The sequence below is a fragment of the Cucurbita pepo genome, chromosome 11 (assembly GCF_057944985.1).
Source record: "Cucurbita pepo subsp. pepo isolate OVF chromosome 11, ASM5794498v1, whole genome shotgun sequence".
Lineage (NCBI taxonomy): Eukaryota > Viridiplantae > Streptophyta > Magnoliopsida > Cucurbitales > Cucurbitaceae > Cucurbita > Cucurbita pepo.
The window spans coordinates 2,329,972-2,343,277 of record NC_141808.1 but is presented as its reverse complement, the minus strand read 5'-3'; the positions used below and the strand labels follow the sequence as shown (position 1 = coordinate 2,343,277).

Below are 13,306 nucleotides of genomic sequence, written 5' to 3'. Positions count from 1 at the left end.
GATTCGGGTCAACCCAAACCCATCCGGTCTATTATGTATAATATACACTTCAAGTACGTTAGTTTTATTCTAGTTCATGTAGCCATCTCAGCTCCTCGCCCTCATTACATCGTTAATAGGAAGTTTTACTAGTCCCACGTCCCTTGCAATGAGCCATCTCATTGGTGCATTGTGTCACAATCGCACTCTTGATGGCAGCGGACTTGCGATTATGCGGCACTCACTTTCCAACGACAAGTGAGCTAAACCAATTCGTTCTTGCGTCGCCTACGGCCTAGCGACGTATGCTCGAGCCTCTGGTCTCGATTTTCAGAGAATGTTTTAGAAAACGAGGGCAGAAAGAGATTTTTGAAAGAAACGTTATATAAGCAAGCAAGAGAGAAATAACAACGACTGACAGTATATAACCTTGTGTAGGGAGAAGTTGACAACTAGTCGTATCCCCCTATAGTATATTCTGAGGCATTTCATGTCTAGCAGACCTAAACATGATATTTTTGAAACGTCATACTTCCTAGAAATACAAAAGTAAAACACTAGACTATGAAAAGACATAAAGGGTTTGCCTTGTCATGGACATGCGGCCATGGGCAACACGCTTTGGACGAGCATGACCGTGACACATTGCACACCCCTCTCACTCGTAGCTGCCAGCCATCGCACACCTCTAGTAGCCACTGTAGCTTATCTTGTATCACATTGCACGCCCATGCTCGTCGCTTGTTGCCACAACCTAACAATCCAACTCGGTCCAAAAGGTTTCCTCAACTCAACTCGTGTACAACTCTCATCTTAACGACAATAATTTATCATTTATTAAATAAAATATGTGGTAGGGTGCTCTATTTGGTTCAATAATGGAGAGGGGATCCACCATTCACATTTATTGTGTGTTTTTGTATAATATTTATTTATATTGTAATGCTAATCACCATAATCATTAATATATTATATAATATATATTATTTTTTATTATTAAATATTTCCCTTTTGTTTTTATTAATTATTTTAATGACCCTTTTAATTTATACTTTCCTGTTCTAAAGGAGTTTAATAAATTCTGACAAACATTTAATGCATTTTTTGAGGGGTAGATATGTCCATCAAATTGTTATGTTTTTTTTTATTAAAAAAAAATATATATTTTATTTATTTAAATTATTGAGTTATGATTGGAAATATATCCATAATTTATTTTAATTTTTATTTATTTCGAGAAATATTGATTAAATTCGATTATTTCCTTTTGTACTGATCCTGTCAATGTATTAACGAAAATATGTAAAAACTCTATTTATGTCTCGTCGTTCCATCTGACATATCCACTAATTCAGAACATAATTTAAAAATTATATTTTAATTCAGACATTTAAATGTTGCTCAAAATAAAAATTTGGTTAATTTAACTCTTTTTCATATAAATTTAATGAAAAAAAATTAATAAAGGTAAAGACTAAAATAGCCCTAATTCATAAGGAGGGCTCCTTTGTGGAATATTTAATTTTCTTTTCTACAATAAATATCTTTAGTCTTTTCTTTTCTAAATTATATATTTTTAGCATTTTTTTCTGAGATAAAATCAAATCGAATCAAATATAATCAATTTAGTAAAAGCTTATATTTTAAAATTAACTTTAATAGTTTGATTTGATGCTCGAAATAGTAAATCTAATCATAGCAAAAACCATTAATAAATTAATAATTTTATTGATTGCGACGGATATAATATGACTAAGTATAAAGTAAGTGACGAACTTTTTTAAAAGTAAGTTTTTTTTTAAAAATAATTAGCTTATCGGATGACACATTAGTGCCTAATAACTCGATATTTTTCTTTTATATATATATTAAAAACTTTTCGAGCACTCTAATTGTTAATTTTAAATAATCAAAAAGTTTTAAATGGATTAATTTAATTTATAATTAATTTTAATTAAACCCAACTTTAAAAAAAAAAAAATTTAATCCAAATTTCGAGGATTTTATGTCATCGTATTTAAAAAATTTACTCACGTGTCACGAGTTATACGTGTCGTTGCTAAAGAGAAGGCTTTGAATTATATCTCGGTGATGGAGATAAAAAATAGAATCAACTAAATACGAGAACTCGTTTATTTAGTGTCGATATTTTTCAAACACGAAAATTATAAAGGTTAAATTAAGTGTTCGAAAAAATTAAAAAAAAAAAAAATTTGAATCTCATAGTAAATTATATTAAAAAAAAAACACAATATATAAAATATAAATTAATATTTTTCATCTTAGCTTTATATCTTGAATTAAAATTAAAAATTAAATAAAATGCCAAGCTGGAAAATAAAGAGAAAATGAAAGGTGACATGTACCTCTCATAAAAGTTAAATGAGATATTTTGCTCTCAAATAAATCAAAATAAAATAATTTTTTTTTTTTTTTTTTTTTTTTTGGAAAAATTAAATCCAAAATTCTTCATAAAATATCAACTCTTCCCTCCTTTTTATTTTGGCATCTCCTTTTTTTCCATTTAAAAAATAAAAAAATAAAAAAAATAAAATTTCAAAAATTTCAAAAAAATACAAAATAATAATAATAATAAAATCTCATGACCATCCACTAGGTGATCCACTAGTTGCCCACCAAATATGCTTGACCCCATTCTAGGGGGTTTATTATTCTTCATCCATCATTATAATACCATTCATCTCGATATCGACGTCGATTCGAAAAAAAATCTTTTTTGATTGAAATTTGAAAAAATATCGTAATTTTTGTTACGCAGTATACTTAACTGATCAAAGTATACCGTCACTTCACCGTGATAGTTTATAAAAAAAAAGCTGATATTCCACGATCCATTGACGTGCATGTTTATTGTTATTTTCTTTTTTCAAAATTTTTATCGTGTTTAGATACGCTCTTAATTATTGTGTAAGTATCAGTACCGATATTTTGTTCATCGATGTTTGGATAACTATGTTTCGTCACTTTCTAATGACATTTCTTAGAAAACTACTTTGATATTTTATATAGTTTTATTGAACAATTGATGGAGCACCGATGAAAATGAAATTTCTTTCAAATCCGTATCGTGTGGTTCTTATGAATAAACGGATATCATTATTTTTATTCTCGAGAAACATGAAAAAGATATGTAATAGCCCACTACTGGCAGATTTGACCTGTTACGTATGGTTGTTAGCCTTATGGTTTTAAAATGCATCTATTATAGAGAGGATCTAGCCCTACTTTGACCATGTCTCGCACCCTCCCGTCACTGAATCTGATGCCATTTGTAATAGTCTAAGCTTACTGCTAGCAGATGTTGTCCGCTTTGACCCGTTATGTATCACCATCAGCCTCGCGCTTTCCACATCTAACCTCTGGATCAAGTAAATCAGTTGAATTATGCTCGAGTTGAGTAAATATTGTTTATTTTCTATATATATATATATATATATGTTTTTTCAAATGGAATTTTAATACTTCAATAAAAATAAAATTTTAACTTATTTTGTGATGCTTAGTGAGGACGTAAACGTAAATCACTAAAATCTTTTTAGTTCAATATTGCTTCAGAATTATGTTGTTCAGCCCATACCTGGCAGCTGTTAGCCCATTGATCGTGAAGCCCATTCTATTCGGCCCATTATTTGCATGCTGTTCGGCCCATTAATTCAAATGCTTAGGCCCATTTCTTGCTGACGTTAGGCCATTACTTTGAATGTTTCGGCCCATTAATTACTATTTATTATTATTTTTTAAATTAAAAAAAGGTCGTTAAAAAAATACTATTTTGACTAAAAATTTAAAATTTCAGACCGAAAAATTAATGAAATATAATTAAAATATTATCTGAATCAACAGTAAAAAATTGGTAATGAGTTTAAATAGTTTTTTTTATATTTGTTATTTTCCAGAAATTATGGTGAAATTTAAACCCAAAATGGTAATTTAAATGGATTTCTTAAATCTAAATAAAAAGAAAGAAAAAAGAAATAATTTAAAAAGACAGGACAGATACGTGGGTGCCAAAAAGCTTTATAAAGACTCTGTAGAAGATGAAGGCTCACTCACCGGCGTCCATGGCTTCCTCCTCCTCCTCCTTCCCTAGAAGAATGGAGCTCCAAAAACTCCTTCTCTCCGCCGCCGTTTTCTCTGCCCTCCTTTCCCTCTCCGCCGTGCAAACGTCGGCTCAGCCGCGGTACGCCTGCGACGCTTCCAACCCACTCACGAAAACTCTCCCATTCTGCAAAACCTCTATGCCGATGGAGGAAAGAGTCCGCGATGTGGTCTCTCGACTCACATTGGACGAGAAGATCCTGCAGCTCGTCAACGATGCTCCGGCGATCCCCCGTCTCGGCATTCCCGCCCACGAGTGGTGGTCGGAGGCCCTCCATGGCCTCGCCGATTTCGGCTACGGCATCAGCTTCAGGGGTACCATTCCTGCCGCCACCGTGTTCCCCCAGGTCATTCTTACTGCTGCTACCTTCAACGCCAAGCTCTGGTACCAGATCGGACAGGTCGAATCAAATCCCTAACTAAACTTCATGCATTCTAAAGTTATAATTGAACCCTTAGTAAGATACGTTTTAAAATTGTGAGACTGACGACGATACTTTACGGGTCAAAAGCTTGGCATCGGATCGGACAGGTCGAATCAAATCCTAACTAAACTTCATGCATTCTAAAGTATTATCGAACCTTTAGTTGACGCGTTTTAAAGTTGTGAGGCTGACGACGATACTTTACAGGCCAAATCAGATAATATTTATTAGTGGTGGGTTTTAGTTGTTACAAATGGTGTTACAAATGTATCAGAGCCTCCAATGGTGTTACAAATGTATCAGAGCCAAACTGAGTTTGAGTCGTTACAAATGGTGTTACAAATGTATCAGAGCCAAACATTGGACGGTGTGCGAGCAGTGTGCCAATGAGGACGCTGGTCCCTAAGAGGGTGGATTGTGAGATCTAATATCGGTTGGAGAGGGAAACGAATCATTAGAGTGTGGAAACCTTCACATAGTAGACCTATTTTAAGATATGATGTTGACGAGGCGATACGAAAAGGACTAAAACAGATAATATCTACTAGCGGTGGGCTTAGACAATTACAAATAGGGTCAGAAATCATAAGCAAGTTCTAAGTTACCATCGAGTTAGGTTCATGATTAAAGACGAGGGGTAAACTCCTAATTATTTTAGCCTTAAAAAAAAACACAAAAAATTTAGAATTCTTAAATATAAAGAAAAAGAAAAAATAAACATTTTAATAAGACAGGACAGAGACGCGGGTCCCCCAACGCGTTATTAAGTCTCTGTGGAAGCTGAAGACTCACTCACTGTCACCCATGGCTTCCTCCTCCTCCTCCTCCTTCTTCCCTCCCAAAATGAAACTACAACAACTCCTTCTCTCCGCCGCCGTTTTCTTTTCTCTCCTCTCTCTCATCGCCGCGGGATCGTCATCTCAGCCGCCGTACGCCTGCGACTCTTCCAACTCACTCACCAACACTCTCCCATTCTGCAGAACCTCTCTGTCGATCAACTTAAGAGCCCGCGATCTCGTCTCTCGTCTCACATTGGACGAGAAGATTCTGCAACTCGTCAACACCGCTCCGGCGATCCCTCGCCTCGGTATCCCCGCCTACGAGTGGTGGTCGGAGGCCCTCCACGGCGTCGCTCATGTCGGTTATGGCATCCGCCTTAACGGCACCATCTCCGCCGCCACCAGCTTCCCCCAGGTTATCCTCACTGCTGCTTCCTTCGACGCCAACCTCTGGTACCAAATCGGACAGGTCGAATCAAATCCTTAACCAAACTCTCCCCTGTTCTTTCTTTCATTTCCTCATTTCTGCTCACAATACGAATTAAACATCCGATTCGCATTGAAGTATTAGGGTTCAATAGTTTACTCGTTGTTCAATCGAGAAAGTAAGTCGGCTACAATCGAATCCCTTTTCCTTTCAAATCTGCTCTGATTTCATAGCTCACAGGCTTAGATTTAGTGGCTTATGAATGAATCGATATCTGAATGTGTGAAACAGGCGATAGGAACAGAAGCGAGGGCGGTGTACAATGCAGGGCAGGCGAAGGGGATGACATTTTGGGCGCCAAACATAAACATATTCAGAGACCCAAGATGGGGAAGAGGGCAAGAAACACCAGGAGAAGACCCAATGATGTCGGGGAAGTACTCAGTAGCATACGTGAGAGGGATTCAAGGGGATAGCATTGAAGGGGGGGCGCTCGGGAACCAGCTCAAAGCTTCAGCATGCTGCAAACACTTCACTGCCTACGATCTCGAACGGTGGGAAGGGATGACTCGATACGTGTTCGACGCCAAGGTAACTGAACACCGATTGGGTTGCTGGGTTTTGATTTGGAATTGGGATTAGATTGATGGGTTTGTGGGGGGTTGGTGAATGAACGCAGGTGACGCCGCAGGACATGGCGGACACGTATCAGCCGCCATTTGAGAGCTGTGTGGTGCAGGGGAAGGCGAGTGGGATTATGTGCGCTTACAATAGGTTGAATGGGGTGCCGACCTGTGCCGATCATCATCTCTTGACTGTTACAGCAAGAAATCAATGGAAGTTTAATGGGTTAGGTCTCATTTCTTTTTCTCGCATTCATTGTTGCTGCTTCTTTGTCCCACCATTATTGCCACTAATTAAGGTTGTTGGGAAACATCAGGTACATCGTGTCGGACTGTGATGCGGTATCCATCATTCATGATGCACAGAGTTACGCCAAGATTCCAGAGGATGCGGTGGCTGCTGTTCTTGCTGCTGGTATTTTGATTTCAATCCTACACTGTTTATCATTCAGAAACATGAAAAGTTTAGATTTAAACCAAAAGAAATGGAAATACTTACAGGAATGGACATCAATTGTGGTACGTACCTGAAGAACCACACGAAATCTGCTGTGGAGATGAAAAAAGTACCTATTTCTGATATAGACAGAGCACTCAGCAACCTCTTTGCTATTAGAATGAGATTGGGTTTGTTTGATGGCAATCCAACCAAGCTTCCTTACGGCCAAATTGGTCCAAACGATGTATGCTCAAAGAAGCATCAAAAGTTGGCTCTTCAAGCTGCAAGAGAGGGCATTGTTCTTCTAAAGAACGATGCCAAGCTTCTTCCACTTTCCAAATGGAATACGCATTCACTTGCTGTTATAGGCCATAATGCCGATGCCCCGATTGCGCTTCGAGGGAATTATGCTGGCATTCCTTGCAAAACTGTTACCCCATTACAGGGTTTGAATAGCTATGTCAAGAACACTGTTTACCACAAAGGCTGCAACTGGGCTAACTGTACTGAGGCTAGTGTGTATCAGGCAGTGGAAGTAGCCAAAAGTGTGGATTATGTGGTGCTGGTTATGGGGTTGGATCAAACCCAAGAACGAGAAGACTTTGATCGGTCGGAGTTGGTGCTCCCAGGAAAGCAAGAAGAACTGATTGCTGAAGTCGCCAAGGCTGCAAAACGACCAGTCATTTTGGTGATTCTCTCTGGAGGGCCAGTGGATATATCTTCGGCTAAGTATAATGCGAAGATAGGAAGCATCTTGTGGGCTGGTTATCCAGGACAAGCTGGTGGAACTGCCCTTGCAGAGATCATATTTGGTGATCACAACCCAGGTTAACACTTTGAGCTTCGTTACGCTTGAAATCCCGAACCATTGATGAATGATATTTACCCTTAACGTTCCATGTTCGTGTGCAGGAGGAAGATTGCCAGTAACTTGGTATCCACTCGATTTCATCAAAGTTCCAATGACAGACATGAGAATGAGAGCAGACCCTTCATCAGGCTACCCTGGCCGCACCTACCGCTTCTATAATGGACCAAAAGTCTACGAATTTGGCTATGGACTCAGCTACTCAGACCATCGCTATGAATTCACATCAGTTACTGGAAGCAAACTAAACCTTAGACCTCCAACAGCCAGCCAGGCAGCCATGAACTCTGACTCAGTCCGTTACAGGCTCGTCTCTGAGCTGGATGGGAAGTTCTGTGAGAGCAATGCTGTGAATGTGACTGTAGGAGTTAGAAACCAAGGGGGAATGGGAGGTAAGCATTCTGTACTGCTATTCGTGAAGCCTACAAAACCCGAAAATGGGAGTCCTGTGAAGCAATTGGTGGGATTCAAGAGGGTGGAGATGAACGCAGGAGATCGCAGCGAGGTCGAGTTCTTGGTAAACCCCTGCAAGCATGTAAGTAAGGCCAATGAAGAGGGGCTGATGGTTATAGAAGAAGGGTCTCATTCATTGGTTGTAGGAGATGTGGAACATCCTCTTGATATCTTTGTTTGATATCAGCTGGGATTAGTAACACAATACATTGGCATATGACGCATAGTTACAGTCAGTTCATTTCATAAACAGGAGACATGTCTGAAGTAACTCAAATGATGTGCTTGCTACCTACTACAACGGGAGTGCAGCTATTAAGAATGAAGCAGAGCTATTTTCATTGTGTGTGGCCAGAGATAAATAAACAAATGTTGCTTTCCTGTCTTCATGTAACCTTGTTTGCAACATTGTAATGGCTTGAAAGGCTTGATTAAAGTATAATGGATCTTTCTAAAGAGATTTTTATACTAAAATCCATGTTCCTTAGAACATCCATTGAGAAACATCTTCTTTTCAAGGATTATTACTAAACACTTGCCTAGACTATTATGGGGATGGTCTAGACCTTAACAAGGTTTGGTACGAAGATTCAATCCCCAAATAAACAAACAAAGGAGAATTCGGGCGAACTATTCATATACTTCGATTTCGAGGGAAAAATAACTACAATTTCATGTGAACTTCTTCTGTTTCATTGCAGTCGAGTTGCCACAAAAGCACGTCGTTAATAGTTGCAGTGCCATTGGAAGCAAGGTCCTGAAACCGAACAATGATACAATTTTGTCACCAAAATGGAACTGAAATGGTGGGAAAAGAGAGGTTAAGAACTGATGGTTACCTGTACTTTCGCTAAGTTATTTTAGTTTAGCATCTCATCTAACTTCTGTCGGTAGAGAGCCAAACTCTGCCAAAAGTTCCAATTGAAAGAGAAGTTAGTTCTAGCTTCTAAATCTATAACTGAATCACCACAAGCCAACCAGGAAAGAGTTGGAACTCGGATGCTTTTCTCTTTACTTTCCAAGTTGGGTAAGGCTATAGAAAGAGATATAGAAAGTTTAACGAGGAACTTGGAAGCCATTTTCAGGCATCATTAGACTTATATAATAAATCAAGAGTGGGAGGTTGTGCGGTATGGAGATTTGAACCTCTAAAATCGAGAGGAGTACTGTAATAGTCAACTCTATTGTGAGATCCCACATCAGTTGGAGAGGGGAATGAAACATTCCTTGTAAGAGTGTGGAAACTTTTCCTTAATAGACGCGTTTTAAAACCGTGAGGCTGACAACGATACATAACGAGCCGAAGCGGACAATATTTGCTAGCGGTGGGCTGATTGTTACAAATGGTATCAGAGCCAGTCACCTAGCGGTGTGCCGGCGAGGACGCTGGCCTCCAAGGGGGGTGGATTGTGAGATCTCACATTGGTTGGAGAAGGGAACGAAGTATTCCTTATAAGAGTGTGGAAACCTCTCCCTAATAGACGCGTTTTAAAACTGTGAGACTAACGATGATATGTAACAGGCAAAAGCGGACAATATCTGCTAGCAGTGGGCTAACGGTTACAAATACTGCTGGTCTGGAGATTTGAACCTCCGGAATCGAGAGGAGTACATGCTACTTACAATTGAGCTACGCTCACTTCAGCAGATATCTTTAGATAATGTCTTAGCAAGTTGCTCATTTAAAAGTTGAAAAGAGTTTTCTCCACATTTTTATCTCTTTTGCACCAAACCCAAAGCAATGACGAAATTTAGCAATCAAGAACACAAGGGAAGGTCTCGCTAATCGTGTGATGATTGAAAGAACGAAGAAGACTAAAGAAGGCGTTACATACCCTGGTATAAGCATAAACACCTGCCTCAGAAGGTCCTGCAGGACTTCCCCTCCTAATGAAGTTTCCTCCTTTAAATATGTAGAGCATGGGTATTCCAGTCGATAGCTCTAAGCTAATAACCTGAAAGATATGTTCGTTGAAAATATTATAGCGTAAGATTGCACACACTCCCAACACCGAGTGAGTCAAGCCAATTTAGATTCGTGTCACTATGCTTAAGCCTCTAGCCCCGTTTTGAGAATAAAGTTTTAGAAAACAGGGCGGAGAGATTTTAAAAAACGAGTTTGAAAGTAAGAATGAAAGAAGATTGAAAGCAGTGTTATACGACTATAAGCAAAAAGCAACAAAACGGCTTAAATAACATATAACTTATCGGGTAGGGAGAATTTGACAACTCCGAAGTAAGGAAACAGTATATTACCTCTTGAGAAGTTAGTTTGTCTAGATACATAATTATGGACCTCAATGAATTCCCATGTGCGGAAATCATTACGTTCTTTCCAGATTGCAGCTGGGGTACAATCTGCAGGGGAAAGCTTAAGCAGTCAGATGAAAAAATCTCAAATAATGAAAGCTTGATCTTCAACAATGGCGCAAGATGCAGTCAAATAAAACAAACACAAGCAAAAGGGCAGTCATTATACTTGATCTTTAAAATAAGCAACAGCTCTCTCTGCACACATCTCCAAACTCTCGCCATTAGGAGGAGGAATATCGTAACTCCGGCGCCATTTGTGGACCTGTTCTTTTCCGTACCTTTCAGCAGTCTCCTGCTTATTGAGACCCTGTAGTTCCCCATACCTGCAACCAGCATTTCTTTTAGAAAAGCGTTCGATGATGTTCATACGGTTAATATAGAGGGTAAACTTGTGGTGACAATTACATTCTTTCATTCAATCGCCAAGATGCTATTACTGGGATGGATTGTTTTTTGGTTTCTTCACTAAATATTTGACTCCAGACCCTTGCCTGCTCGGTTTCGTTATGAATAATAACTGGAACCTATATGCATGCATGAATAGTTAGTTAAGAGGTTAGCTAAGAAAGGAATGTAAAAGTAGTTCGTGGAGAACGTAATTGCAGGTGTGAAACATGGTCTTGTACAGCAGAAAAACAATTATGGTGATCCAGATGATAGCAAAAAGGAAGATAGATCCAAATATAGCAGAAATGCTTCCCTACTTCAACTAGTAATAGTCCCTTCAACAGTAGGATTTTTCAGAGAATAAGGGTGTCAAAACTAGGTCATGTAAAAGCTCACCGCTAGCGGATATTGTCCTCTTTGGATTTTTCCTTCTGGATTTTTCCTTTTGGATTTTCCCTCAAGATTTTTAAAACGTGTTTCTAGGGAGAGATTTCCACAACCTTATGTTTCGTTCTCCACCCCAACCGATGTGGGATCTCACAATCTGCCCCCCTTCAGGGCCCAGCGTCCTCGCTCGCACTCGTTCCCTTCTCCAATCGATGTGGGACCCTCTAATCCACCCCCTTCAGAGCCCAGCATCCTTGCTGGCACACCACCTCGTGTCCACCCCCTTTCGGGGCCCAGCGTCCTCACTGGCACTCGTTCCCTTCTCCAATCGATGTGGGACCCTCTAATCCACCCCCCTTTAGAGCCCAGCATCCTTGCTGGCACACCACCTCGTGTTCACCCCCCTTTCTTGGCTCAACCGCCTCGTTGGCACATCTGGCTTTGATACTATTTGTAACAGCCAAAGCCCACCGCTAGCAGATATTGTCCTCTTTGGGCTTTCCCTTTCGGGCTTCCCCTCAAGGGTTTTAAAACGCGTCTGCTAGAGAGAGGTTTCCACACCCTTATAAAGAAGGTTCCGTTCTCCTCCCCAGCTGATGTGGAATCTCACAGGTTCCATCAATAATAATTTGTAGTCCAAAGCATTTAAAGGTCTCTAATTACCTTTTTACGACGATGCTGAGTCATAGCAAGCATGGCAGTCATCTGTGCACGAATGAGCGAAGATGTATAGATCATGTCGACGGGTATATTGCTGATTCTCTTGCCAGCTTCAATTGCCTCTTCCACACCTTTCTTGGTCAGTGGCACATCAACACAGCCAGTAAACAAGTTCTTTTCGTTCCACAATGATTCTCCATGCCGAATCAAGATCAACGCTGCTTCCTCTGATATGCAGAATAACATTAGCAATAAAGTATATTTTCAGAAAGCAAGAGCTTCAGCCTATGACTTATATTACACCAAGAATAACCAACAAACACACAGCTTCCCCATTTAGACACTATAATCACTGGAACCAAACCAATTTACTTTGTTTTTTCTGTGAATCTTCAGTGGTGTTGATTGAAGGTGATGAAATGGGATCAGAAATTGAAGTTTGAGAAGAAGACGCTTGAATTGCTGTTACATTCATATTGCCAGATCTAGGAGACATCTTTCTGAAGACCACGACTTCGACCTTGAAACACTTCGAATTCGATTTCGACAAATTACTTGAACTATTAGCTTGTCCGTGGGTAAGAAAAGTCCCAAGAGATCGGTGAAATACTGCAGCAGCCATTCTGAAAATAGCAAATGATCCCAAGTAACGTCGAAAGCTCAAAAAAGTTTAATCTGAATAGAACAGCTTCAGTTATGTAAAGAGCAAAACATTATTATCTACGGAATGCGGTGGATTTACGGGAAGATAGATCAAACAAAGCATTAAACATGAACTGAAGGCCGTATAACATTTTGCTTGGATTCTCATTCTCAGTTGAAACTAACCAGAGCTGTAGAGTTCATCTAAGTAAAATGCGGATACCAAAATCATCAACAACGATCAAATTCAAACGCTCATGTCAACGAAATCATCATGAACACTACTAGGATCGAAACAAAATCATAAACAACAAGCACGCATAAAAATTAAAAAAAAAAAACGTAAGAGACAAAGCGAAGGACAAATCGCAATACAGAAATGCACATCTGAGATAGAAGAAACGAACATACCTTTCTACAGCGACCAAGCGATGAAACTGAGGCGGAGAAACAGTGAAACGAAATGCGGTTGGAGTTGATTACAAACTAAGAAAAGGGGATGGAGACAGGGATTGAGATTATGATTATGATTACGATTACGATTATGGATTATGAACAAAAACAAGGGGGAAATCAATTCAGTAGAGACAAAATGGAAGCAGAGATTGAAAATGGAGGCGTCCAGGTTGCGCTTTGTAGGAAGAGTGTGCATCGAGGAGTCCAGTGCGGAATCTTTTTTTTTTTTTTTTGTTAAATAATGTTTTTTAGAATTTTGTTATTTAAAAATTGACGAATCATTAAATTATAGTTTTATTAATATATTTCGACACGTAAGTATATCACGTGGAAGACTTCAATTTCCATT

At 39.1% G+C, this 13,306-nt stretch overlaps 2 protein-coding genes, 1 long non-coding RNA gene and 1 pseudogene across 4 annotated transcripts; 2 read left to right on the top strand and 2 right to left on the bottom strand.

The window, feature by feature from the left end:
• The first annotated feature begins 4,037 nt into the window (after nt 1-4,037).
• Nucleotides 4,038-4,517, top strand: LOC147790084 (putative beta-D-xylosidase 7 pseudogene; annotated as a pseudogene).
• Nucleotides 4,518-5,140: 623 nt separating this feature from the next.
• LOC147790083 (uncharacterized) lies at nt 5,141-7,021 on the bottom strand. Its single transcript, XR_015422917.1, has 2 exons — nt 6,880-7,021; nt 5,141-6,789 (listed from the first exon to the last, which is right to left on the bottom strand). It is a non-coding gene; the product is annotated as an uncharacterized LOC147790083 (long non-coding RNA).
• Nucleotides 5,319-8,586, top strand: LOC111805258 (putative beta-D-xylosidase 7). Its single transcript, XM_023690240.2, has 6 exons — nt 5,319-5,771; nt 6,021-6,320; nt 6,409-6,578; nt 6,670-6,767; nt 6,854-7,618; nt 7,704-8,586. Exons 1-6 carry the CDS (start codon nt 5,328-5,330, stop codon nt 8,291-8,293), a joined length of 2,367 nt encoding a protein of 788 aa, XP_023546008.2. The 5' UTR covers nt 5,319-5,327; the 3' UTR covers nt 8,294-8,586.
• LOC111805259 (2,3-bisphosphoglycerate-dependent phosphoglycerate mutase 1) lies at nt 8,544-13,181 on the bottom strand. 2 transcript variants are annotated; one of them, XM_023690241.2, is made up of 9 exons: nt 12,913-13,181; nt 12,232-12,482; nt 11,863-12,086; nt 10,831-10,949; nt 10,592-10,748; nt 10,369-10,470; nt 9,948-10,067; nt 8,952-9,017; nt 8,544-8,869 (listed from the first exon to the last, which is right to left on the bottom strand). In XM_023690241.2, the coding sequence occupies exons 2-8, from the start codon at nt 12,479-12,481 to the stop codon at nt 8,973-8,975; spliced, it is 1,017 nt and encodes a 338-aa protein (XP_023546009.2). In that variant the 5' UTR covers nt 12,482; nt 12,913-13,181; the 3' UTR covers nt 8,544-8,869; nt 8,952-8,972. The 2 variants fall into 2 exon arrangements, with proteins under 2 accessions (XP_023546009.2, XP_086984532.1); XM_087128406.1 differs by lacking the exon at nt 12,913-13,181 and having other exon boundaries at nt 12,232-12,504.
• Nucleotides 13,182-13,306: the final 125 nt, after the last annotated feature.

Excerpts from the sequence above, each read along its gene's own strand:
- LOC111805258 (XM_023690240.2), top strand. The coding sequence starts at position 5,328 with ATGGCTTCCTCCTCCTCCTCCTCCTTCTTCCCTCCCAAAATGAAACTA. Across the intron at positions 6,321-6,408 it reads GATACGTGTTCGACGCCAAG|GTGACGCCGCAGGACATGGC; the intron begins GTAACTGAACAC and ends GAATGAACGCAG. Across the intron at positions 6,579-6,669 it reads AATCAATGGAAGTTTAATGG|GTACATCGTGTCGGACTGTG; the intron begins GTTAGGTCTCAT and ends GGGAAACATCAG.
- LOC111805259 (XM_023690241.2), bottom strand. The coding sequence starts at position 12,481 with ATGGCTGCTGCAGTATTTCACCGATCTCTTGGGACTTTTCTTACCCAC. Across the intron at positions 12,087-12,231 it reads AGATTCACAGAAAAAACAAA|AGGAAGCAGCGTTGATCTTG; the intron begins GTAAATTGGTTT and ends TCTGCATATCAG. Across the intron at positions 10,950-11,862 it reads CTCAGCATCGTCGTAAAAAG|GTTCCAGTTATTATTCATAA; the intron begins GTAATTAGAGAC and ends GCATGCATATAG.